General features: G+C 50.8%; 2 protein-coding genes and 1 long non-coding RNA gene across 10 annotated transcripts; 1 reads left to right on the forward strand and 2 right to left on the reverse strand.

Annotated features, from left to right (window-relative positions):
- Positions 1-1215: 1215 nt before the first annotated feature.
- Positions 1216-9945, reverse strand: LOC133054740 (sialic acid-binding Ig-like lectin 8). Of its 2 annotated transcripts, none has more exons than XM_061140004.1 (7): positions 9510-9945; positions 9029-9307; positions 8755-8802; positions 5372-5629; positions 5052-5148; positions 4692-4772; positions 1216-4361 (listed from the first exon to the last, which is right to left on the reverse strand). In XM_061140004.1, exons 1-6 carry the CDS (start codon positions 9943-9945, stop codon positions 4700-4702), a joined length of 1191 nt encoding a protein of 396 aa, XP_060995987.1. In that variant the 3' UTR covers positions 1216-4361; positions 4692-4699. The 2 variants fall into 2 exon arrangements, with proteins under 2 accessions (XP_060995987.1, XP_060995988.1); XM_061140005.1 differs by having other exon boundaries at positions 1216-4366.
- SIGLEC6 (sialic acid binding Ig like lectin 6) lies at positions 9897-24555 on the reverse strand. 6 transcript variants are annotated; one of them, XM_061140001.1, is made up of 10 exons: positions 24162-24555; positions 22188-22269; positions 21718-22077; positions 21311-21589; positions 21098-21145; positions 19733-19990; positions 17889-17982; positions 17472-17547; positions 10668-10772; positions 9897-10033 (listed from the first exon to the last, which is right to left on the reverse strand). In XM_061140001.1, the coding sequence occupies exons 1-9, from the start codon at positions 24246-24248 to the stop codon at positions 10704-10706; spliced, it is 1353 nt and encodes a 450-aa protein (XP_060995984.1). In that variant the 5' UTR covers positions 24249-24555; the 3' UTR covers positions 9897-10033; positions 10668-10703. The 6 variants fall into 6 exon arrangements, with proteins under 6 accessions (XP_060995984.1, XP_060995985.1, XP_060995981.1 ...); XM_061140002.1 differs by lacking the exons at positions 9897-10033; positions 10668-10772 and adding an exon at positions 10842-11473; XM_061139998.1 differs by lacking the exons at positions 9897-10033; positions 10668-10772 and adding an exon at positions 11519-14050.
- LOC133054741 (uncharacterized) lies at positions 10074-25958 on the forward strand. Of its 2 annotated transcripts, none has more exons than XR_009692505.1 (3): positions 10074-10193; positions 25002-25168; positions 25699-25958. It is a non-coding gene; the product is annotated as an uncharacterized LOC133054741 (long non-coding RNA). The 2 variants fall into 2 exon arrangements; XR_009692506.1 differs by lacking the exon at positions 10074-10193 and adding an exon at positions 24180-24228.
- Positions 25959-26518: the final 560 nt, after the last annotated feature.

Consider the following 26518-nt stretch of genomic DNA (forward strand, 5'->3'; position numbering starts at 1 on the left):
GCAGGAAAAACACGGCATTTCAAAGTCCTACTCTCTGAAGCCCTCCACGTAACACAACTCCATCTACCCAATTGTTCAGGAGAAACATTTCAACATCATCTTAGCTCCTCTTTTTCCCTCACTTACCACCTCCACTAAAAAATTTCAGGTACTTCCCTGGTGGTCCAGTGGCTAAACTCCCTGATCCCTAGACTGGGGGTCTGGATTCGATACCCCAGTCAGGGAGCTAGATCCCACGGGCTACAACTAAGAGTCACACGCCGTCCCTGAAGATCCCACATGCAACTAAGACCTGGCCGGGCAAATACATAAGTAAAGATTTTTAAAGAGAAAAGAAATTGGATCACAATTGATCTAAATATACACTCCCTGTCTACATGATCTCCCTGGGCCATCAAAGCATTACTTCCTGCCTGGGGTGCCCAGCACTCTTGCCACAGCTGTTTCTTGCTGCCCTGGATCTTTCTGGGGTCTCCTGGTGGTTCAGAAAGTAAAGAATCCACTTGCAATGCCAGAGACCTGGGTTCGCTCCCTGGGTGGGGGAGATCCCCTGGAGAAGGGAGCGGCACCCCGCTCCAGTATTCTTGCCTGGAGATTCCTTATGGACAGAGGGGCATGGCAGGCTACAGTCCATGGGGTCAAAAAGAGCTGGACACGACTGAGAGGCTAACACTTTAGGGCTGATTCTGTTGTAACAGCCATTGGGATTCTGCTCCTTTCCTTGTGTGATTTTCCTCCAAACATGTCAGCAGCTGATGTGGACTAATTTTATTTTTCATATATTTTTAAAAGTTCTGGTCCACATAATGACAGCCCGTGATGACAGAAGTGCTCCTCATTCCCTTTATTTCAGTAAAATATTCATAGAATAAAAATTATTTTTAAGACTGCATAGGGGACACTTTGGGGAATCCCAGGTAGCTCAGTGGTAAAGAATCTGCCTGCCAAGCAGGAGACTTGGGTTCGATCTCTGGGTCAGGAAGATCCCCTGGAGGAGGGCATGGCAACCCACTGCAGTATTCTTTTTTTTTTTTTTTTTTTTTTAGCAGCATTTTATTTATTTATTTTTTCCATTTATTTTTATTAGTTGGAGGCTAATTACTTTACAATATTGTAGTGGTCTTTACCATACATTGACATGAATCAGCCATGGACCCACATGTATTCCCCATCCCGATTCCCCCTCCCACCTCCCTCTCCACCCAATCCCCCTGGGTCCTCCCAGTGCACCAGCCCCGAGCACCCGTCTCATGCATCCAACCTGGGCTGGTGATCCGTTTCACCCTTGATAATATACATGTTTCAGTGCTGTTCTCTCTAAACATCCCACCTTCGCCTCCTCCCACAGAGTCCAAAAGTCTGTTCTGTACTCTGTGTCTCTTTTTCTGTTTTGCATATAGGGTTATCGTTACCATCTTTCTAAAATCCATATATATATGCGTTAGTATACTGTATTGGTCTTTATGTTTCTGGCTTACTTCACTCTGTATGATGGGCTCCAGTTTTATCCATCTCATTAGAACTGATTCAAATGAATTCTTTTTAACGGCTGAGTAATATTCCATGGTGTATATGTACCACAGCTTCCTTATCCATTTGTCTGCTGATGGGCATCTAGGTTGCTTCCATGTCCTGGATATTATAAACAGTGCTGCGATGAACATTGGGGTGCACGTGTCTCTTTCAGATCTGGTTTCCTCAGTGTGTATGCCCAGAAGTGGGATTGCTGGGTCATATGGCAGTTCTATTTCCAGTTTTTTAAGAAATCTCCACACTGTTTTCCATAGCGGCTGTACTAGTTTGCATTCCCACCAACAGTGTAAGAGGGTTCCCTTTTCTCCACACCTTCTCCAGCATTTATTGCTTGTAGACATTTGGATAGCAGCCATCCTGAATGGCTGTAATGGTACCTCATTGTGGTTTTGATTTGCATTTCTCTGATAATGAGTGATGTTGAGCATCTTTTCATGTGTTTGTTAGCCATCTGTATGTCTTCTTTGGAGAAATGTCTGTTTAGTTCTTTGGCCCATTTTTTGATTGGGTCATTTATTTTTCTGGAATTGAGCTGCAGGAGTTGCTTGTATATTTTTGAGATTAATCCTTTGTCTGTTGCTTCCTTTGCTATTATTTTCTCCCAATCTGAGGGCTGTCTTTTCACCTTGCTTATAGTTTCCTTTGTAGTGCAAGAGCTTTTAAGTTTCATTAGGTCCCATTTGTTTAGTTTTGCTTTTATTTCCAATATCCTGGGAGGTGGGTCATAGAGGATCCTGCTGTGATTTATGTCAGAGAGTGTTTTGCCTATGTTCTCCTCTAGGAGTTTTAGTTTCTGGTCTTACATTTAGATCTTTAATCCATTTTGAGTTTATTTTTGTGTATGGTGTTAGAAAGTGTTTTAGTTTCATTCTTTTACAAGTGGTTGACCAGTTTTCCCAGCACCACTTGTTAAAGAGGTTGTCTTTTTTCCATTGTATATTCTTGCCTCCTTTGTTGAAGATAAGGTGTCCATAGGTTCGTGGATTTATCTCTGGGCTTTCTGTTCTGTTCCACTGATCTATATTTCTGTCTTTGTGCCAGTACCATACTGTCTTGATGACTGTGGCTTTGTAGTATAGTCTGAAGTCAGGCAGGTTGATTCCTCCAGTTCCATTCTTCTTTCTCAAGATTACTTTGGCTATTCAAGGTTTTTTGTATTTCCATGCAAATTGTGAAATTATTTGTTCTAGTTCTGTGAAAAATACCGTTGGTAGCTTGATAGGGATTGCATTGAATCTATAGATTGCTTTGGGTATTATGGTCATTTTGACAATATTGATTCTTCCAATCCATGAACACGGTATGTTTCTCCATCTGTTTGTGTCCTCTTTGATTTATTTATCAGTGTTTTATAGTTTTCTATGTATAGGTCTTTTGCTTCTTTAGGTAGATATACTCCTAAGTATTTTATTTTTGTTGCAATGGTGAATGGTATTGTTTCCTTAACTTCTCTTTCTGTTTTCTCATTGTTAGTGTATGGGAATGCAAGGGATTTCTGTGTGTTAATTTTATATCCTGAAACTTTACTATATTCGTTGATTAGCTCTAGTAATTTTCTGGTAGAGTCTTTAGGGTTTTCTATGTAGAGGATCATGTCATCTGCAAACAGAGAGAGTTTCACTTCTTCTTTTCCTATATGGATTCCTTTTACTTCTTTTTCTGCTCTGATTGCTGTGGCCAAAACTTCCAAAACTATGTTGAATAGTAGTGGTGAGAGTGGGCACCCTTGTCTTGTTCCTGATTTCAGGGGAAATGCTTTCAATTTTTCACCATTGAGGGTAATGCTTGCTGTGGATTTGTCATATATAGCTTTTATTATGTTGAGGTATGTTCCTTCTGTTCCTGCTTTTTGGAGAGTTTTAATCATAAATGGATGTTGAATTTTGTCAAAGGCTTTTTCTGCATCTATTGAGATAATCATATGGTTTTTATCTTTCAATTTGTTAATGTGGTGTATTACATTGATTGATTTGCAGATATTAAAAAATCCTTGCATTCCTGGGATAAAGCCCACTTGGTCATGATGTATGATTTTTTTAATATGTTGTTGGATTCTGTTTGCTAGAATTTTGTTAAGGATTTTTGCATCTATGTTCATCAGTGATATTGGCCTGTAGTTTTCTTTTTTTGTGGCATCTTTGTCTGGTTTTGGAATTAGGGTGATGGTGGCCTCATAGAATGAGTTTGGAAGTTTACCTTCTGCAATTTTCTGGAAGAGTTTCAGTAAGATAGGTGTTAGCTCTTCTCTAAATTTTTGGTAGAATTCAGCTATGAATCCATCTGGTCCTGGGCTTTTGTTTGCTGGAAGATTTCTGATTACAGTTTCGATTTCTTTGCTTGTGATGGTTCTGTTAAGGTCCCCACTTCAGTATTCTTGCCTGGAGAATCCCATTGTCAGAGGAGCCTGGCAGCTACAGTCCATGGCGTTGAAGAAAATGGACATGACTCAGCAACTAAACAATAACATGTTCACCTAAGTGGCAGTAAGAACATCCCCATGTTAGTGCAACCATCATCACTGTCGATTTCCAGAATGCTTTCATCATCCGAAACAGAAACTCTGGGTGGAGCGTCAGCAGGGAAGAGCCGGCCAGGACTTCGAATCCAGCCTGCGGTGTGGGCCCCTCCGTCCCCTGCGTGGGGAGGAAACACAGCTGCTCCGACTGTGCGGGAAGTGGACGGAACCATCTCTGGTGAGTCCTCTGACCCGAGGGCCGTGTTTCCCAGCGAGAGGAAGCAGGAGGTGGGTGGGTTCAGTGACTCAGGGAAGAGATGAGGCTGCTGGAAAGACCAGGGTCAGGACCGGAGGAGACGGGCTTCAAGATGAGCTGTGCTTAGGAGGAAGGTCAGGGAGCGTTTAGTGATTTGTTGGATCCGTAGAAGGGGTGAAGGTTAAATAAAGGACATTGTGCTCCTCCAAACAAGCCCCAACCCCCTCACCCAGCCCCACCTTCTAACAGTTCTCACACCCCTGCAGCTTCTGGCCTAAGTGATGAGGGCTGCCTTGTCATCAGTGTGACAGGGAACCCAGTAGAGAAACGAGTTTGTGGAGGGAAATGGCAGCTGAGTTTTGGCCGCCCCGAGTGTAGCAATCCCAGGAGCCATCCTGGCGGAGGTGTGCACTGGGATGTTGGGTGGTGAGGTGCCCCATCACTCACCTGAGGGGTTAAAGGTGGATTTCTTTTGCCTCTGACACGCCCCCTGCCGGTCTGGCTGACGTCCTTGTGCAGCACCTCACTCTGCAGGACAGACCAGGCTCTTGCAGTCTTTTCAGATTGGGATTCAACGGGGATGCGGACTCACCCAGCCCCCAGCCATGGTTCAAGGACAGGAGGGGTGGCCGTGGGGCAGGGCGGTTGGCCCCACAGACCTCCTGGAGCATGGCAGGGACCTTCATCCCTGACAGTGGGCAGGGGTGAGGCCAGTCCCCAAGCGGAATCCTCAGGTGCCCCTGCCCACCCTCCTTCCCCTCAGCCTCCTGCCCTCCCCTCAGCCTCCTCCCCCGGGGCAGTGCTCACAGGAGGCCCAGGAGACAGAGGAGGAGGAGGAGCAGGGTCTTGACAGCCGCTTCCCAGATGGCCACCAGGACCGCGTCTGCCGGGCGTGTGGACCGCCCTGCGGGAGAGTGGACGAGGCTAGTGTCACCCACTGGTCCTCGGCCTCATCCTCCCGCTCCCTGGTGGACTGCGGACCCTGGCCTTCCAGGCTACCCCAGATGGAGGACCCCCCGTGCCCGCCTCCCCCACCCTGCCACCTGCCGGTCCAGCAGTTGTCGTCGGGGGCACTCAGGGCCTGCGGGCGGGGGTGGGCCCCCGCGGGCAGCCCCCCGGACACTCACTCTGCAGCGAGACCCTCAGAGAGACGTGCTGGGAGCCCAGGGCGTGCTGAGCTCGGCAGGTGAACTCCCCTTCGTCTCCCATGAGCACCCGCGGCAGCTCCAGCACTTCCGGGTGGCTGGGCGGCGAGGTGCTCAGGGTCAGGCTCCCTCGGGCCCAGCTGATCCTGGCGGGGGGGTTGCTGTCGACGACGCAGACCAGGCGCAGGGACTGGCCCTCCCGGACTGAAAGAGAGGATCCGTTCTCCTGGGCTTTGGATGCTAGAGAAAAGGAGACCGAGGGTCAGAGAGACCCACAGACTGGGAGGAAGAGGAAGATATACCTGGAGGAGGGCTGAGAGGGCGCGGCCCACAGACACTGGGAGAACCAAAGACTCTGTGAGAGGGATCCAGAGAGAGCGCGTGAGCGTGGTCACTGCTGTGTGCTCAGTCCGGGGGCCGACGGGCTCTGCCTCGTGGATCCAGCCCCCACGAAGCAAACAGGGAGGTTCTTGGCCTACACAGGACACCCGTAAGTGCTGTCAGCCCTGCCGTTAATTCCATGTGCCCTTCGCTTAGAACCCACATTGACCCTGAAACCTCTTGTCCCTTATTCATGGTTTCACTTGACGCCAATTTACTGATTTAACAAGCTGCCTCCAAGGAGGCCCAGGCTTCCCTGGTGGCTCAGTGGTAAAGAACCCACCAGGTAAAGAACCAGTACAGGAGATTTGGGTTTGATCCCTGGCTCAGAAGATCCCCTGGAGGAGGAAACGGCAACCCACTCAAGTATTCTTTCCTGGAGAATCCCATGAACAGTGGAGCCTGGTGGGCTAAAGTCCATGCAGTCACAAAAGAGTTAAGACATGACTTAGTGATAGCAGCTGCACAACAAGGAGGCTCACTCTTAGAAACAGTCTGGTGAGGAGCTCGGGCCCAGGGACAGGGGCTCACAGCACCACCTACTACTTGTAGTGGTAGTGACGCTGGGTGGCAGGAGCCCCTGAGTAAGGCAATGTGAATGCTACTGTCAGGTCCAGGAGGGCTTCCTGGAGAAGGCAGCATGTGCAGTCAAGTGTGAAAGGAAAGCAGGGATGCCAAGATGATGATGAAGGGTTGGAAGGGCATTAAAGGAAGGAGGAACAAAGCTTGCAAAGATGACCAAGGCCTGTGCATATCGGGGAAAAGCACATAGACTTGCAAGGTTGGAGGGAAGGGGTTAGGGTGGGTGTGTGGGGGGGCCTTCAGAAATGAGGCCACAGGACGAATAGTGGCATTTGTTTTTTTAAACTCAAAGTAGGAGAAGCAAATGTGATTGATAAATGTAGCTGTGGGTATGCATACATGCTAAGCTGCTTCAGTTGTGTCCAACTCTTTGAGGCTCTATGGACTAGCCAACCAGGTTCTTCTGTTTGTGGGATTCTCCAGGCAAGAATACTGGAGTGGGTTGCCATACTCTTCTCCAGGGGTCTTCCCAATCCAGGGCTTGAACCCAGGTCTCCCACATTGCAGGCAGATTCCTTACCATCTAGCCACCAGGGAAGCCCAAGAATACTGCAGTGGGTAGCCTATCCATCTAAGCACTGTAAAAATCACTGCGTGTGTATGCTCAGTCGCTCAGTCATGTTTGACTCTTTGCGATCCCAGGGACTATAGCCTGCCAGGTTCCTCTGTCCATGGAGATTCTCAAGGCAAGAATACTGGAGTGGGTTGGCATGCCCTCCTCCAGGGCTTCTTCCCAACCCAGGGATCGAACCCAGGTCTTCCACATTGCAGGTGGATTCTGAGCCACCAGGGAAGCCCACTATATTCAATATCCCATGATAAAGCACAATGGAAAGAACATAAAAGAATATTACAATAGTTACAAGATTACTAGTGCAGTGTTTCAGTTGGTAGAATAAAACAAACACCACAATTTCCCACTGATAGATGCACAAGAACTCAGAATCCATCTATGAGCTGGAGTACTCTACAGTCCTGAAGAAGAATAGGGATGTCTGAACTACTGCTATCAAAGGATGCCTGAGATGCTTTGGGCAAGCAAACCAAGGCTCAGAGCAGCTCATGGACACAGGTGACTTTCCACAAGGGCATCTGAGGACAGACTCTGCTGAACATTTTGAATTTCTGATCATGTGAAATACATATGACAAACCTAGACAGCATATTAAAAAGCGGAGACATCACTTTGCCGACAAAGGTCCACGTAGTCAAAGCTATGGTTTCTCCACTAGTCATGTACAGATGTGAGTTGGACCATAAAGAAGGCTGAGCACTGAAGAATTGATGCTTTCGAACTGTGGTGCTAGAGAAGACTCTTGAGAATCCTTTGGACTGCAAGGAGATCAAATCAGTCAATCCTAAAGGAAACCAACCCTGAATATTCATTGGAAGGACTGATGCTGAAGCTGAAGCTCCAATACTTTGGCCACCTGATGCAAAGAGCCAATTCAATGGAAAAGACCTGGGAATGACTGAAGGCAGGAGGAGAAGGGGGTGACAGAGGATGAGATGGTTAGATGGCATCACCGACTCAATAGACATGAGTTTGCGAAAACTCCAGGAGATAGTGAAGGACAGGGAAGCCTGACATGCTACAGTTCATGGGGTCGCAAAGAGTTGGACACAACTGAGCGACTGAACAACAATACATAACCTGTCAAAATAGATGTAAATTACAAACTATTGGGAGAGGACTTCCCTGGTGGTCCAGCAGTGAAGAATCCACCTGCCAATGCAGGAAACGTGAGTTTGATACCTGGTCCGGGAGGATCCCACATGCTGCAGGGCAACTAAGCCCGTGTGCTACAACTACTGAGCCTGTGCTCTAGAGCCTGGGAGCCGCAACTACTGAGCTCACGTACCGCAACTACTGCAGCCTACGCACCTAGAATCAGTGCTCTGCAACAAGAGGAGCCACCACAGTGAGAAGCCCTACACCAAAAGCAGAGAGTAGCCCCTGCTCGCCACAAGTAGAGAAAAGCCTGTGCAGCAACGAAGACCCAGTGCAGCCAAAAATAAAATTTAAAATGTAAAACTATTTAAATAAAAAAATTTTTTTAATGTAAAACTATTGGGAGAAAATAAACAGCAGAGCTGGAGGAGTCAGGTCGTGGATGGTGAGGTGCTTTGAGGGGTGGACTTTGCCCTGGGGATGTTGCCCTGCTCTTGGGGAGCAGAAGAGGAGGTGGACAAGTCCCAGGGGAGTGAGGGGCCGGTGGGGACAGCTGGCAGAGTGGCCATGGGGGCAGAGGAGGGACAGGGACCACTGGGTTCACCTACTGGGGGGCTCTGGTCACTGGGGTGGGTCCAGAGTGAGGCAGGGACCAGCAGAGCCCAGCCCAGCCCTGAGCTGGTAGCAGCCTCGCCCCCAACAGCCCAGGGCGGGGGGCCCTCCTTCATACCTGTGCTGTTTCCTTGGAAGACAGTCACAGTCAGGTTCTGTGGTGGGTCTGGGACAGAGAGACATGGCGGATCCACATCAATGGTGAGGCCTTGGTGGACATGGGCCCAGTGTCCCCAGGAGCTGAAGAAATGGGGAAAGGGTGGGGGGGCGGGCGTCCTCCTGACCCCCACCCAGCCTGGATTCCAGAATCTGATGTCTGAAGCCCTGGTGCCCCCTTCCCCTCTGCCCTCCAGACCCCGTCAGGGACCCAGGCATCCTGGCCCAGCTCTCACAGGACACGTTGAGGCGGACGACCCTCATTGTGGTCACTTCAGCTCCAGGCAAAGTCACCTGACAGGTGAGCGTGGTTCCGTGGTCCTGGGGCCGTGGAGTGAGAGTGAGCACCGAGGAGAGGGCTTTTGTGAGAACGTGGGAAGAGACGGTGGCCCCCTTCCAGGAGAAGATGGGGGGCGTGCCCCGCTTACAGGCCCAGGGCACAGAGCAGGTCAGATTCCCGGGGTGGCCGGACACCAGGGTCCCCGAAATGAGGATGTCAGGTGTGTGGTTGAGGGCTGGTGAGAAGAGGGGGGAGACAGGGGATCGGGAGGAGGGTTTGAGGTGCAGCCCCCAGAGAAGCCTCAGGCTTCGGTCCAGCCTCTCCCCCTGGGCCACCACTTTATCCCAGACCCCCTCCCAGGAGGGGCTCCCGTCCCAGCCCTGCCCTGGGACCTTCCCTGCGACCTCTCCTGGACTTCCCCCCACAGCCCGCCTTACCTGTCACATGCAAGGAGAGCTGGTTAGACCTGTAATTGTTTTCCACATTTCCTCGTTCCATCCGAAAAAAGTAGGAACCGCTGTCCCTCCTCCTGGCGTCTCTGATCTCCAAGGAGCAGTTGTAGGCCCGGGTGTCCCCGAGGAGATGGAATCGCCCCTGGGTCTCCTCCTGCACTTCTCGGTCTGGGTTGTTTGTAGCCACGGGAGCATCCTTGGATGTCGCAGCCCCTTCCCGAAACCAGTAGCCCAGAGTTGAGGTAAAGATGCCCCAGACATTCCAGGGGTAGGAGAAGGAGCAGGGCACGTGGACGCACAGGCCCTCCTCCACCGTCACCAGCTCCGGCAGCTGCAGCTTGTAATTCTCCCCAGGCCCCATCTGGCCCCTGGCTGCCTCCCTCCGCCAGAGCAGGGCCACCAGCAGCGGCAGTAGCAGCATGTCTGTGGTTGGCAGTGGCAGATTGCCTCAGGGCAAGCCTCTTTCTCAAGGTTCCTTTCGCAGGAAATGGAAGTGAAAGTTGCGAGATCTAGAGGAGGCAACAACAGGAAGACGAGGATGAGGTCAGAAGGAACCTCTGTCAGAAGAGGAACTTCACGCCAGAGAACGTTGGCAGAGGAAGAGACCTGAGGGATCCACCACCCACCCACCACCTCATGTCCATTCCTGGGGACGCTGGGCCAAGGAAGGTGAGAGACTTGCACAGATTCACATCCCATGCTGGGCCAGAGCCCCACCTCCCGCCTCTCTGTCAATGCCCTTCCCCTCGGGGGTCATTTTCTGCAAAGCGACAGAGTCCCTTCTGGCCAGATCCCCTGAGTCACAGCTAGTAGGTGTTTGTGAAGATCGGTCCAGCCAGGGTGGGACCTGAGGACATGGGAGGTGGGGGGCGAGGAGGTCCACTATCCACCCTCCCTCAGTGCCCACGTAGTGAGGTCACACACCCCTGAGGCACCGTCCAGTGGAGACACAGTAAGTGTCCCAGCATTCGGACCTCCCTGTGAAGAGGAACTGTAATTCTGTGAATGTTTGTTTTATGTATTTTGAGGCTCCATTTGTAGATGCATACGTGTTTAGAATTTTATATTTGAGGGGGACAGTGAATTAAACCTTTGCTCTTTATGAAGTGCTCCTTCTTAATGCCATTGGCATCAAAAACTCACCCAGGGAATTCCCTGGTGGTCCAGTGGTTAGGATTATCACTGCCCAGGGCTAGGGTTCAAATCCCTGGGTGGGAAATTAAGATCGCTGCAAGCTGCACCGCATGGCTAAAACAAAACAAACGAACAACGACAATAGCGAAAAACCTTCTCCAGCTCACGTTAGGATAACGACATCAGCGTTTCATGCTTAATACTTGCACCATGTATCTTCTGACATCTCATTTCAAACTTTCTGAATCTTTAAGTTCTAGTCATGTTTCTTGCCAATATGGGGAGACAGATTTCCTTCATTTGTCCTGTCCTTCGTCCCTCTGAAAGCACAGGGATGTATGGTGGAGAGAGCAAGGTGAGCATGATACACCAAGACTTTCTCCTCACCCTCCGTCAGGGAGCTGGCCGGGGCATCGGGAAACTAGAAAACTAGGGTTGGCAGGAGGGGTGTGACCAGGAGCCTCAGGGTGGGCGGTCACCAGAAGTAAGTAGGAGAGTGTGCTTAACCCAGAATGTCTAGAATATGGTGAGCACTCGGAGGCAGCTGTTATTTTTCTGTGGGTTGGGGTTGTAGGGTTACCACAGTTGCCCTCATGGCCTCCGTGACTGGTTGCCACACAGCCCTTCCCCGTTTTCCCAGAGTTAGTTCCTCTCACTGTTCCAGTACATGACAGGCTCTGCCCTGCGTCTCCGGCTTTGCTCATGCAAAACCCCTCTGCTGGGGGGTTTTGGTGCTCAGGACACAAAGAATTAGGATGACCAGACTGGGAACCATCCACCACTGGGAACCATCAGGATTTGCTGGGCGAATATTCCTGAATATGGGGAAGAATGTTTCTCTTGTGAATCTTGTGGGTGGGAAGTGATGGGAAAGTAGGACAGGCATTGGAGAGGAGGCTCATTAAATGGGCTTATTGTCGGTTTTCACAATGTCTTAGGACATTCCCATTGTTTGCTTTCTTTATTTTTCTGAGACATGTTGCTTTGTCTTCTCTTGAGTTTATAATGCACAATCATTTCCTTAGATACCGAGTCTTTTTATCCCCTCTGCCATTTTCCAAGATGCTTCTCTATTCCCTTCTCCCCAAGCCACCTGTACTCCTTTCCATGAACTGCTCTTCTTAACTACAATGCAAAGAGTGAAAATAGAATGAAAGACATCTCATTCAATCCTCACAAAAGTATGCTGGGTCTGAAGAACACACTAAAGCATTCCTCTTCAATACTGAAAGTATCTGTGGTCCCCTTTCTAGGGCCTGGGACTTTGTAATACCAAGGGCACCTACAAATGAGAGGATTGTGTAAAATCGTGTTAAGCTCCATCCCAGCTCTTGTGACCTATGATGCAATATATTCCATGTACAATTTAGAATCCAACGCATCAAGTTCTACCAAAGCTCTCACTCAGAATTTGAGATTGCACTGAATTTATCCATCTGATCTCCTAGCAATATTGAGTCTTCCAACATAGCTCCATTTATTTAGGTCTTCTTTCATTTCTTTAAGCAATATTTTAATGTGCTCAATATACAGGACTTACATACATTTCAATTCATTTTACATTTCATGTAACTGTAAACTGCATCTTTAAAAAATATTCAATTTCTAATTGCCTTTGGCCAATACGTAGAATTACAAAGGAACTTTGCAATTTGAATAAGTACCTTAACATCTGGCTGAACTCTGTCTGGGCTTCCCAGGTAGTTCAGTGGCAAAGAATCTGGCTGCCAATGCAGGAGACGCAGGTTTGATCCCTGGGTTGATAAGATCCCCTGAAGAAGGAAATGGCAACCCACTTCTTGCCTGGGAGATCCCATGGACGGAGGAGCCTGGCGGGCTACAGTCGATCAGGACACAAACCAGTCGGACACAACTTAGCAACTAAACAAAAACAAACTCTATGCTTGGTCTTAGCAGTTTCTTTGTGGATAACTTTAGAATTTCTGGGCCCACAATTATTACATCATCTGTGAATAAGGACTGTTTTACTTCTTTTATGAATCAGATAGCTCTTATTTCTGCTTCTTGCATTTATTGCACTGGAGAGAATCTATAATATATTGCTTAATAGAAGTTGTAAGAGCAGCCATCATTGCCTGATATCCAGTTCCGTGACTTCTGGGACTGGCCCCCTCCAAGCCTTAGGAGAAGTTGTCAGCAAAAAGTTTATGTGTTCAGAGTCCACAAAAAGCTCTGTGTCACGATCCTCATTACCTGTTTTTTGTGTATACTTTCATTGCTCTCTCACAACAGTCTAGCTAGACAGGAATGGTTTTCCTGCTCACAGAACAGTAAAGTGAGGCATAGAGGGATAAAGTGACTCATTCGATGAGTGACATAAATGAATCTGAACTCAGTTCTTTTGGTCACAGCCCTCCACTCCTGGGCAGCAGATTGGACAGAGGTCCGTCTAGTCAAAGCTGTGGTTTTCCCAGCAGTCATGTACAGATGTGACAATTGGACATAATGAAGGCAGAGCACCAAAGAATTAATGCTTTTGAACTGTGGTGCTGGAGAAGACTCTTGAGAGTCCCTTGGACAGCAAGGAGATCAATTCAGTCAATCCTAAAGGAAATCAACCCTGAATATTCATTGGAAGGACTGATGCTGAAGCTGAAGCTCCAGTACTTTGGCCACCTGATGCAAAGAGCTGACACAGTGGAAAAGACCCTGATGCTAAGAAAGATTGAGGGCAGGAGGAGAAGGGGATGACAGAGGATGAGACTGTTGGACGGCATCAACGACTCAGTGGACATGAGTTTGAGCAAGCTCAAGAAGATAGTTAGGGAAGATAGCCAGGTAGGCCTGGTGTGCTGCAGCTCATGAGACTGCAAAGAGTTGGACATGATTTTAGCAGCTGAACAACAACTACTTTTGGTCACAAGTCCTATGGTCTTCCACCCATACCAGGGAATTCTGACCACTGCCAAGAAGGCCATTTGTTTTTAAATGATTGGAGGCTGAGGGTTACAGGCTGAAAACTCCTGTTCTTATAAGAAGAATGAATTAGGACACAGAAACACACAGCGGGGAGACCGTGTGAGGACACGGGGAGAAGACAACTGTCTCCAAGCCAAGGAGAGAGGGTTCAGAGGGAACCAAGCCTGCCGACACCTTGATCTCAGACTTCCAGGCTCCAGACCATGAGAAAAGAATTCCTCACTTGTGTATCTTGATCTCTGAGTACTCAGTGTGAGTGCCTTCCTGTTTCTGAGGCTTCGGCTTGTGAAATCGGAGGAAAGCATAGTGAGGTTCTTGTTCATTTCTTGAGATGGGGCCAGCCCCAGCGGGGGCGGGGTGGTCTGCAGGGGGTTCTGTAGAGAACTGGGGCTGGCGTTCCTGAGAGGAAGGAGGAGAAAGGATTCAGATCCAGGCAACAGGGTCTGGGAGAACTGTGGAGTCAAAGACAATGGAATGGAATTGGAACTGATAGAACTTTCATCATTTGCCCATTCATTTGTTCAAACATAGTTAATTCAGATTGACCAGCCCTTCGTGAGTGGTTACATGGATCACATTATATTCTTTAAAAGTGCTAGGAGAGAATACTATTGTCATATGTGTCTTAGAATAGTAAAACTAGGGCTAAGAGAGATTATACACATTGTTTTCCTGAAGACACACATCTATAGATGCACCCCTGAGCCAGGACTCGAAACCAGTTCTTTCCAAATAGGGTGCTATCCTTCGTTCAGGCTGTGTGTGTAGGAGGTGCTGTGTGTGGAGTGATGGAAAAAGCAGACATAGTCCCTCATATTATGCAGTGTGTGGTTTTATGTGGTTTTTTTTTTTTTCTTTTGAGGGGGTGGTTTTGTTTGTTTTAGCCAAACCACACAGCTTGCAAAATCTTAGTTCCCTGATCAAAGGATCAAACAGATGCCTCCTGCCATGGAAGCTTGGAGTCTTAAGCATTGGACCGCAGGGAAATCAGGGAAATCCTGCTTATGGTTTTCTAGGAGAGGCAGTTAACAGACAAATACATCTCAAGATCTAAATTTGATAGGAGATATTCTGAAATATAAAGCAAGGGCAGGGATGGGCAGGTTCTAGAAGACAGAGTAGAGATCAGATCCTGCAATAAAAATGGTAACCAGATCCCCTCACTCATATCTGCCGCCTGCCTGCAACACCCTCAGGCTATCAGTTCAGTTCAGTTCAGTCGCTCAGTCGTGTCCAACTCTTTGTGGCAAGCGGGAAATAGAAACCCTCGAACAGTACTGAAGAGAGGCAGACAGATCATCCTTGGATTAGGAGAAAACGGTTGCTGTTGTTGTTTAGTCACTAAGTCTTGACTCTTTTGTGACCCTATGAACTGTAGCCCACCAGGCTCCTCTGTCCATGAGATTTTCCAGGCAAGAATAGTGGAGTGGATTGCCCTTTCCTCCTCCAGGGGATCTTCCTGACCCAGGCATTGAACCTGCATCTCCTGCACTGGCAGGCAGATTCTCTACCACTGAGCCACCTGGGAAAGTGAAAGTCGCTCAGTTGTGTCCAACTCTTTGCGACCCCATGGACTATAATCCATGGAATTCTCCAGGCCAGAATACCAGAGTGGGTAGCCGTTCCCTTCTCCAGGGGATCTTCCCAACCCGGGGATCGAACCTGAGTGTCCCACATTGCAGGTGGATTCTTTACCAGCTGAGCCACCTGGGAAGTCTGAGAAAATGGTTATTTTACTTTATTTTTTTGGCCACGCCACACAGCTTGCAGGATTTTAGTTTCTGACCAGGAATCAAACCCAGGCCCCCCTGCAGTGAAAGTGCCAAATCCTAACCACTGGACCACCAGGGAATTCCCCTGAAAATGGCTATTTTAGAAGATAGAGAGAAGGCTGCCCATATTAAGGAAAAGCAAGGTGAAAATAAGTAAGTTAATAGTTTAAATCTACTATCGCCAAAACACAGAAAGGAAAAAAATGTGTCTGTTAATAACTATGACTGAAGTATTTGTATATGGATGAACCTCATCAATCAAAAGACAGAGACAGAGAATTTTATTAGCAAATGAGATTCAGCAACATGGTGAATCAGTGATATATTCCAGAAATATTGTGCATCTACTGTGAGTTACGAGGTAGGCATTCCTCTAGGCGTTGGGAAGACAACAGGGAATAAAGTGATAACAACAGCAACAAACTGCCTTTGGGACTTACTCGAGGAGGGAAAGGTTCTGACTGGTTATCAGGGGGGCTTGCTTCATCCATGCCAGAGACTCTTCTCATCATGCCTCATAACTACTCTGAGCTTCCCTGATGGCTCAGATGGTATACAATCTGCATGCAGTGAGGGAAACCTGGGTTTGATTCCTGGGTCAGGAAGATCCCCTGGAGAAGCAAATGGCTACCCACTCCAGTACTCTTGCCTTGTTACAATAAGTCTTAACCACTGGACCACTAAGGAAGTCCCAATATTAATAATATTCCTATGTCACAGAAAATAAATAGAGGCCAGAGAAAGCACATCATTTGTCCAAGGTCACACACCTTGTAAATAAGATAGGACTTGAATGCAAGCAGTCCAGCTCCAGAGTACATGTTTTGAACCATGATGCTATAGTGACTTAAAGAGACACTCATTAAAAAAAGATAAAAAGAAGGTTACTGAAAATTTGAAAGTAACATAACAGAAAAGATGTCTCATGATTTCTGACAAGATGGGGATTGAACACACACTAAGGATTCCATTACCCAAGATCAATCAAGAAGAAACTGCAGGGGGAAATACATAAATTAAATTTAAAACCTGATTTTCTGTCTTCTTGTTCTGCCAGTTCCTGAGAGAGGAGTTTTGAGATAATCAACCCTAACTGTGGATGTGCCTATTTCTCCTTGCAACTCTGTCTGTGTTCGTTGATTTATTTTGAGAGACAATGCTCCATTATTGGGGGCATCTACACTTAGGATTTTACATCTTTTAATAAAACACTAGAGGCCATATATAGAGATTGAGCATCACATGAGTCCATTTATATGACATTCAAGAATGGACAAAATGAATCAATAATGGTAGAAATCAGTGATTGCTGAAAGGGGTGGGGGTGAATGAGAAGGGGAATAAAAGAATTTGGGTCCCTGATGGAAGTGTTCCCTATCTTGACTGGGGACATGGTTACAGGAGGTATGCATTTGTCAAAGTTTGTTTAACTTCATATTTAAACTGTGTAAATACCTCAATATGGGCTTCCCTGGTGACTCAGTGGTAAAGAATCTGCCTGCCATTGCAGGGGACATGGGTTCGATCCCTGGGTGGGGAAGATCTGCTGGAGAGGGAAATGGCAACCCACCTCAGTATTCTTGCCTGGAGAATCCCATGGACAGAGGAGCCTGGTGAACTACGGTCCATGGGGTTGCAAAAGAGTTGGACATGACTTTGCAACTACACAACAACAACATCTCATTAAAGTTGATAGTAAATAACAGGGCGGTAGATTTGAAAAATACACATCAGAAGTGATAAACTGTGACGCTAGGATGCCTCAAGCTCTCTGTCCTACTTCCTTGTCCTCAGTGAGTCTGACACAGACTAGATTTGGACCAATTCTCTTCCCCATAATCAATGTGAGAAGAAAAGGCTAAAGCCCTAGGAGAATATGATAATCTGATATACCAAGCAAAATGCCCCCAACCAACCAACTAAACTATCTACATATTTCATCAGGAGCAGCCATGCTAGAGCAGTTGCATCAGTAGTTTTAAACAACCCCATGTGGAATTCCAGGGAGTGCTGGATGTTAGTAGGGAAATGCCAAGGGCTCGGACCAGGGGTCCCGCCCACAAGGGGTAAGCTGAATGGGACCGACCGCCCCATTACTCACCCTGGAGCCGGAGCCCATGGCGTGGTTCGTATCATCCATGCTTTGCACCGGCTGGGTCTTTCTGTGGGTCTTCACTCTAAGGGAACAGCCCTGGGCATTTCAGCCTGCTAATTTGGGGCACGGGGTAAGCAGACCATCCCCTCTATGAAGAGCATGGGATGAAGAGGTGGTGGCCGTGGACCCAGCGTCCAGGTGCTCCCACCTGGGGAATCCAGCAGCTGGACTGGGGCTGGGGAAGAAACCCCCAGGCTTGGTCCAGTTGCTTACGGGCTGATTCACGCCGTCACTCAGCCTTCCTTCTCTGCCTGGGGGCTTTCCAACCAGTCCCCGGTCCTCCGGCTCAGGTCTTCTGAGATTCCAGGACCCTGAGCCCTTCCCACCCTGGGCTTCTCCCCCCACCCTGGAGCCCCGCCTCACCTGAAGAGGAGATACAGGCAGAGAGAAAGCAGGACCGTGACGCTAGCTCCCCCGACTGCTCCCAAGACCTTGCCGGCCCTGGGCTGTGGTTTACCTGTAGACAATTTGAATCTTGTTTCAACTCCAACCCCAATACATGGCATCTTCCCAACAGGCCACCCCTCTCTGTGTTCTGTTAGTGTACCCGCCTGCCCCTTGACTTCCCATCCAAGACTCGGTCACTGGACGTTCCCATCGCCCTGTAGACCCTGGGGCCAGCCCCTTCCCCTGGAGTCAGGACTGAGAATCTTCCACCACCAGCCATGCCAGCTGGGGCCCCGGGGTGCCCCTTCTCCAAGCTCCATCCCTCTGGGGCTGTTCGAGTTGACTTGTGTTTCCCTCCCCCAAGTTCATATGTTGAAGTCCCCTCACCCCTAGTCACTCAGAATGTCACCTTATTTGGAGAGGAGATCTTTACTGAGGTAATGAAGTTAAAATGAAGGCCCAGCAGGGCCTCCCGGTGGCTCAGTGGGAAGGAGTCTGCCAGCCAATGCGGGAGACACGGGTTCGATCCCTGGTCCGGGAAGATCTCACAGGCCTCAGAGCAGCTAAGCCCCTGTGCCACAACTATTGAGTCTGTCCTCTAGAGCCCGAGAGCTTTAACGACTGAAGAAGCCCTTGCTCCCTAGCGCCCATGCTCTGCAACAAGAGAAGCCACCACAATGAGCACCGCAACTCAAGAGCAGCCCCCGCTCTCCACAATTAGACAAAGCCCCCATAGCAACGAAGACCCAGCACAGCCAGAGATAATTTGTTTAATTAAAAAACATGAGATCAGCAGGAATTAATCCAATATGACTGATGTCCTAAGAAGGGGAAATTTGGACACAGACACACGCAGGCTTTTATGTTCTATGTAAACATAAAAGCGAGGGTGGGGAGGCTTCCCAGGTGGTGTTAATGAAAAAGAACCTGCCCCCCAATGCAGGAGACCCTCATCCTCCTGGGAGCAGGAGGGGGGTCCAGCAGCTGCAGGCGGGGGGAGGGGCTGTGGGTTCGATCCCTGGGTTAGGAAGATTCCGCTGGAGGAGGGTATGGCAACACACCCCAGTATTCTCGCCTGGAGAGTCCCGTGGACAGGGGAGCCTGGAGGGCTGCAGTCCATGGGGTCACAAAGAATCGGACACAACTGAAGTGACTGAGCACTCACAGCCACAAACATGAAAGCAGATGCTCCTACGAGCCAAGGAACACCAAAGGTTGCCAGCAAAACTGCCAGAAGCCACGGGGAGAGTCCTGGAACAATTCTCACAGCCTGGGATGGAGTCAACCCTGCTGACACCTTGATCCCAGGCTTCCAGCCACCAGCACCGGGAGGTGTATCTGCTTAAGCCCCCAGTTGGAGGTGGTTTGCTCTGGCTGCCCTAGCAGACTCATATAAGGATCCAGGCTCCTCTTCTCTCGGGCATCAGCTCTCGGCAGACCCCTGACCTGGCAGCAGCAGGACAAACCCCCTCCGGGCCCTGTGGACGTTCAGGGCCTCGTAGTTGAGGCTGAGGCCGGAGCTGAGCCCCTCGCGGAGGCTCAGGGAGCCGTTGGCCCAGGGCCCGGTGGAGCTGGAGTTGACCTTGAAGGAGGCGTTGCTGAAATTCCCCTCCAGCAGCCCCTCCCCCAGCCGCCAGCACAGGGAGGCAGCTGGCCGAGCTCGGGAGGAGCAGCTGCAGCACAGACCCTCGTCCTTCTGGGAGCAGGAGGGGCCCAGCAGCTGTGGGGGGGGGGGCTGTGGGGAGACATGGGAGGGATCAGGGGCACCTCTCCCCTCCCTGGAACCCCGGGATCTTGTCCCCAGGGGACCCCACACTCACAGACCACGGAGAGGCTCAAGGAGATATTTTGGGAGCCCAGTGGGTTCTGAGCCTGGCAGGTGAACACTTCTTCTTCTGCTGCCCCTACACGAGGCAGCTCCAGGACCCCAGTGCTGGAGATGGTGGTGACCTCCAGGGCGGGAGACCCCCGGAACCAGCTCAGCTGTGCAGGGGGGTTGCTGTCAGCAGCACACAGCAGCCGCAGCACCTGGCCCTCCTGGACGGGAAGGGACGAGGTGTTCTGCAGAATCTTGAGGGCTTCGGGGGAAGAGAAGGGCAGAGAGACAGACAGATGGGCTGGGCAAAGCTGGCACCTCTCTCCTCCTGCGATGTCCACACTCGCTCTGGGGAGGGGACTGGCAGAGTCTGAACCACAGGCATTCAGAAGAAGCCCCAGCAGTTTCCCTGGAGCTGCCCAGACTGTCCATCAGATGGGGCACAGAGGGCGCAGGGCAAGCATGTATGTGTTTGAGACACTCAGTCGTGCTCGACCCTTTGTGACCCCATGGACTTTAGCCCTCCAGGCAGGAATACTGGAGTGGGTTGCCATGCCCTCCTCTAGGGACTCTTCCTGACCCAGGGATCGGACCCGGGTCTCCCGTATTGTGGGCAGGTTCTTTACCACTGAGCCACCAGGGAAGACCTGGTGGACAAGGATACAGTGAGCAAGCGTAGTTATGGGCCAAAGAAGAGAAAACAGCAGGCGGTAAAACATCAGAGAGGGATTTCCTTGGCGGTCCAGTGGTTAGGACTCCACACTTCCACTGCAGGGGACACAGGTTCGATCCCTGGTCAGGGAACAAAGATCCTGCATGCTACATTGTGTGGCCAACTGCTGACACCGCCCCCCCCCCCCCAAAAAAAAAAAAAAAAAAACATCAGAGAGAAAGCAAAAGGAATGTGACAGCTTCCTTTGAATTTAGCCAAAGAAAGCTGTGGGTGAGCTGAAGGTTAACTTCTGGGAGCTGAGCTTTCAGGATTCCACTCCCCTGTCTCCCCGCCCCCCCACTCTCCCTGTGTCTGACCTCAATAGCTGGGCCCTCAAATATGTTCCAGTTAGTCCTCTGAGGGGGCTTCCCAGGTGGCACTAGTGGTAAAGAATCCACCTGCCAATGCAGAATACGCAGGAGTCATGGGTTCGATCCCTGGGTGGGGAAGATCCCCTGGAGGAGGAATTGGCAACCTACTCCAAGCATTCTTGCCTGCGAAATCTCATGGACAGAGGAGCCTGGCGGGCTACAGTCTATGGGGTCGCAAAGAGTCTTAACAGGACTGAGCAAAAAGTCCTGTGAGGTCCAACGAAGCTCTGTCCTGGCAGAGACCTGGGTTCCGTCCCCACTCTGGAGGGGAGAGGTTTCTTCCTACCTGTCCTGTTTCCTTGGAACATGCTGATGGCCACGTGCTGTGGAGCATCTGTGACAGAAGGTTAAGCAGGATCAACATTTGTGGCGAGGGAGTGGGCGGGCACTGGTGCCATGGAAACAAGTGCTCAGCTGCAAGACTCGGATATCGGGCCCCACCCCAGCTCCCCCTGCCCGTACACCCTCAGGCCCCCGGGCATCCTCACCCCTCACTCACAGGTGACATTGAGCAGGATGGTCCGCTCCACCATCGCCCCGCTTCTGGGGAACTTCACCTGGCAGGTGAGCCTGGTGCCGTGGTCCTGGGGCCGTGGGCTGAGGGTGAGCACCGACGAGAAGGGGGTCCTGGGGCCCAGGGAGCTGGGGGCAGCGGACGTCCAGGAGAAGACGGGGGGCGTGGCCTGCTCGCAGGCCCAGGGCACAGAGCAGGTCAGGTTCCCGGGGCGGCCGGCCTCCAGGGCCCCGGGGCTGAGGACGTGGGGCTGGTGGGTGAGCGCTGGTGAGGGCAGCGAGAAGGATGGGGCCCCCTTGGCATGTTGTTAGCCTGCCCCAGGGTCTTGTGGCGTCCCCACCCCAGCCCTGGTTTCCGGTGCCCCTTTCTTTCCCTGAGCCCCCCTGCCATACCTGTCACGTTCAGAAAGAACATCTTGTTTGGATATGGGAATTTTCTGAAGTGTTTCTCGGCTCGAAAGAAGTATGTCCCGCTGTCCCCTGCGTTGACATCCGTGATGCTCAGGCTGCAGTTTCTGGCCTGGGGCTCCTCGGGGAGGGAGAATCGCCCCTGGGTCCCCTCAAGCAGCTTCTGTTCCGGCTTGTTCGTGGCCACCAGGGGATCGTGTTTTGTATCTGCCCCTTCCCGGAACCAAAACATGTAGATCTTTCCAAAGGAAACCCAGGGATGGGGAAGGGTGCAGGGTAGGAGGACGCACAGGCCCTCCTGCACGGTCACATTCTGCTGCAGTTCCAGGCGCTGAGCTAGGGGTGCTGGGCAGAGGGAGAAAGTCAGCCTGGAGCTCCAGTGCCTCGCCCCAGTGTGTGCGTGGGCGGGGGTGGGGGGTGGGGGGTGGGTTCCCGGTGCCCCTCGGCCCACTCACCTCCCCACAGCAGCAGCAGCAGCAGCAACAGCCGCATCCCTGCCTGATTTCTCCCGGGGCAGGATCCACCTTCCGGATCCGTCTGAAAGAGAAGGCCAAGCTGCAGATAAAGGGAGGGCGGAGGAAGCTCAGACAGGAAGCTGCGGTGAGATAACCAGGCCACAAGCCCCTAAGAGGAAACTTCAGGCTTAGAGAGTCAGCAGTGGTTGGCCCCGCCAAGATCATTCTGCCATTTCTGCATATTGGAAGGTGACCCCTGAGGATCTGAGGGGGCAAGGGGCTTGCCTGAGTGAGGCAGCAAGGAAGGACGGGAGCCCCGGAGTCCTGCCTCCGGGGCTCCTGCCCTGTTTTCTGCCCTGGATAAGGGGGCTCCCCTATGCAGCTCCCCGAGAGTCATGGCCTGGGGAATCCTCATGGAGGCGGCCTGTTCGGGATGGAACTGGAGATATCTTATATGGGCACCAGGGGCAGGAGAAGGTGTGGGTGAGGCAAGAGAAGCAACACATGCCTTTACTTGATTCATTCATTCATTCGTTCACGAACTAACATAAAACAGGACAGATCTGGCGACTTCCCTGGTGGTCCGGTGGTTAAGAATCCACCTTGCGCCACAGGGGATGCGGCTTCGATCCCTGTTTGGGGAACTAAGATCCCACAGGCCTGGGGCAGCCAAGCCCATGTGCCGCAACTACTGAAGCCTGTGCGCTCTGGAGCCTGCGTGCCCCAACTAGAGAGAAGGCCGTGCGCCACATGAAAGAGCCTCTGTGCCACTGCTAAGACCCAACACGGCCAAAATGGTTTTTTCCTAAACAAAAAAGACAGGCTTGAATCAGTCCTCACCCTCAACTAGCTCAAACAGTGGGGGAAGACAAACAAACCTGAGCTTTATTTAAGGGCAACTGGGAGCCACGGAAGGTTCTTGAGCAGAAGCGGGACAGAGTCATATAGGTATAACATGATCTTGCTGAAGCCAGTGTAGGAAACAGCTGGAAGAGAGAAGCTGGAGGCCAAGAGGAAGCTTCTGTGATTGGGAAGAAGAGAACCACGCCTGCGGGGAGATAGCAGCCTGGGTGATGGAAGAGAGACGCCACTGAAGACACTTTGGGGAAGTGAGATTTGAGGGGAGGCGTTGGGGGCCAGGGGGAGAAAGAGACGTCTAGAGTGACTCTCTGAGTGCTGACTCCAGCTACTGGGGGGCGGGGGATGGAAGTGCCACCGCCAAGAGCAGGAAAAATGTGCAGGTCTAGGCTGGGCAGACGGGGGCTGAGAAGGTAGCAGAGCTGCCCCTGGAGGTGGACACATAGATACACTCACGGAGCGGGAGCAGAGGGCCCTGGGCGGGGCAGTGGGAACCTGCACACCCGCATGCCCGCATGCCCCCGATTAAGCTTAACTGTGGGATGTAGGGAGAGCTGGTGGTGGTGACCGAGATGGCCTGTTCGGGAAGAGAACAGGTGGTTACTGGTGACACAGATGAGAGTTTTGCCAGGGAGGGGAGAGAGGGGGTGGCAGCCAGACAGCAGGGAGCAGAGAGGTGAGGCGAATGCGGGCTGGGGTGGGGCGGGCGAGGTGGAATCCCACTGACCGTCTTTGCTGCTGCTGCTGCTAAGTTGCTTCAGTCATGTCTGACTCTGTGCGACCCCATAGACGGCAGCCCACCAGGCTCCGTCGTCCCTGGGATTCTCCAGGCAAGAACACCGGAGTGGGTTGCCATTTCCTTCTCCAGTGCATGCAAGTGAAAAGTGAAAGTGAAGTCGCTCAGTTGTGTCCGACTCTTCGCGACCCCACAGACTGCAGCCCACCAGGCTCCTCCATCCATGGGATTTTCCAGGCAAGAGTACTGGAGTGGGTTGCATGGCCTTCTCCGACTGACTGCCTTTAGCCCTCTCCCCTTTAAGCTTGAAGACCCCACTTCTGCCCTGAGCAGTAGGAAGCCCCCTCCATCACTGCCCCAGAGGAGCACTTCCTTCCTACCTGTACCATTTCCGTGGGTGGGGCCAATAGCCCAGGTTCTTGGAGCATTTGGAATGGAGATAAGAAGGTATTTTCTCCTTCAATCATGGGGAGAGATGGTGACTTTAACTCTGGCTGGATCTGCAGAAGGGTGTCGAGGCAAGAATACCGGAGTGGGTTGCCATGCCCTCTTCCAGGGGATCTTCCTGACCCAGGGATTGAACCTGCATCTCTTAAGTCTCCTGTGTGGTGGTGGGGGGCTGTTGTGGTTTCTTATCCCTTCTTGGGCCAGGCTTCTGGCCAAGCATCACGTCCTACAGGCACTGTGACTGGGCCCCTCCTCAGGGACCCAGGTGTCCTGACAAACACCGAGAAGGCATGCTGAACCTGACTGGGGCCAGGAGCTCAGCCAAGTGGGGAGAGACAGCCTGAGCTGCTAGCGTCAGAGGGAGCTGCTTAGAGCAGTTGAGTCAAAATGAAAGTAACAATTAAGCCTTTAATCGCCTACTGTGATGATATAAGAAACAGTCTAAATGGAAAAAGCAGTGCCTCCCCCATGTTCTGGAATGGTTGCAGAGGTGTTAAAGAAAAATATGTGATTCTAATTGTTAAGGGAAAAAAAATTATTCTTGGCACTTCTTATTTTCATTTTTATTTTATTTTCTTTATTGGAGTATAGTTGTTTTACACTTCTGTGTCTGTTTCTGCTGCCCAGCAAAGTGGATGAACCATACGTACACATATGTCCCCTCTTTTTGAATTTCCTTCCCATTTAGGTCACCACAGAGCAGAAAGTAGAGTTCCCTGTGCTGTACAATAAATTCTCCTTAGTTATTTGTTTTATGCAATGCTGTTGTTTAGGTGCTCAATCCCATCCGATTCTCTGCGACCCCATGGACCCCACCAGGCTCCTCTCTCCATGGGATTCTCCAGGCAACAATACCAGAGTGGGTGGCCATGCCCTCCTCCAGGGGATCTTCCTAACCCAAGTATCAGACCTGCATCTCTTACATCTCCTGTGTTGGCAGGTGGGTTCTTTACCACTAGCGCCACCAGGGAACCTGACACATTGTAGTATATATAGGCGAATCCCAATCTCCCAATTCACCCCACCACCCACCCTTCACCCCTTGGCCACCACATATTTGTTCCTTCCATTTGTGTCTCTGTTTCTGCTCATGACACTTAAGGAACCATGAAGCAGACTTCATTCAGGACTGTTGTCATAGGTTCAGGGACCCTTGCAATGGGGGTTTGCTGCAGGGGAAAAGAGACCAGGCTCAGCTCTGACAATGATGAGGAAGACTGGGGATTTATTGCCAAAGAGGAGGGTGAGGGGTCAGCAGATGGAAAATTACTGAAAGGAAACACTGGGGGGAAGGGGGCTTCTGGCTAAACCGACCCACCAGGCTTCTTGCTGAAGGCAGGACAGGGTGACCAGACAGCAGCTGGGGGCTGCTGGAGGATGAGAAAGCCCATTAGATATGGAGGGTAAGGGATGTGGGTTACACTGACTTCCCTGGTGGCGCAGTGGGTAAGAATCTGCCTGCCAGTGCAGGGGACACATGTTTGATCCCTGGTCCGGGAAGATTACATGTGCTGCAGGGCAGTGAAAGTCCGTGCACCCCAGCTACCGAGCCTGGACTCTGGAGCCAGTGAGCCGCAACTGCTGAGGCCTCGTGCTGCAGCTCCTGAAGCCAGCGCGCCTGGCGCCTGTGCTCACAACAAGAGAAGCCACAGTGAAAGCCGGTGCACCACAACAAAGAGAAACCCCTGCTCTCTGCAAACAGAGGAAGCCTTCACGTGGCAACGAAGACCTAGCGCAACCAAAAATAAATCAATTTTTTAAATGTTTTTGATTACATTTATTTTTTTTATTAATTGGAGGCTAATTCTTTAAAAAAAGAACTTGAAGAGCCTGGCTAGAGTTGAGCCAAGGGGAGAATCTTTGTCAAGGGGTCTGATGGGCCAGCACAGACATGGGGGTCACTTCACATACCAGGGACCCAGAACAAGAAGCTGTGGTGGATCTATGGATCCTGGGTTGGAGCCTGGGGCCGGGGGGGGGGGGGGGGAGTGGAAAAGTACTGAGTCCTGAATCAGAGTGGGGCAAAGTGTCTTCAAGTTTTCCTCCTCCTCCCCGCACATTAGGAGGCCTCAGAAGAGGTGCCTGAAGACCTCTGCCCAAGGCTTCAGATAAACAGACCAAGAATGAAGTCCTCTGAGCTAGGAATGCAAAAATGTGGAGAGTATGACAGGCCAAAGCAGTCTGCAGTCCTTCACTGCAACTCCCTTCAGAGAATGCAGTGCACAGACATCCCCATGAAGCCAGCCGAGGAAAGCTTTCGAGTTTGCCTATGATCACGTCTGAAAAACCA

This window comes from Dama dama, chromosome 4, assembly GCF_033118175.1.
Source record: "Dama dama isolate Ldn47 chromosome 4, ASM3311817v1, whole genome shotgun sequence".
Taxonomy (NCBI): Eukaryota; Metazoa; Chordata; class Mammalia; order Artiodactyla; family Cervidae; genus Dama; species Dama dama.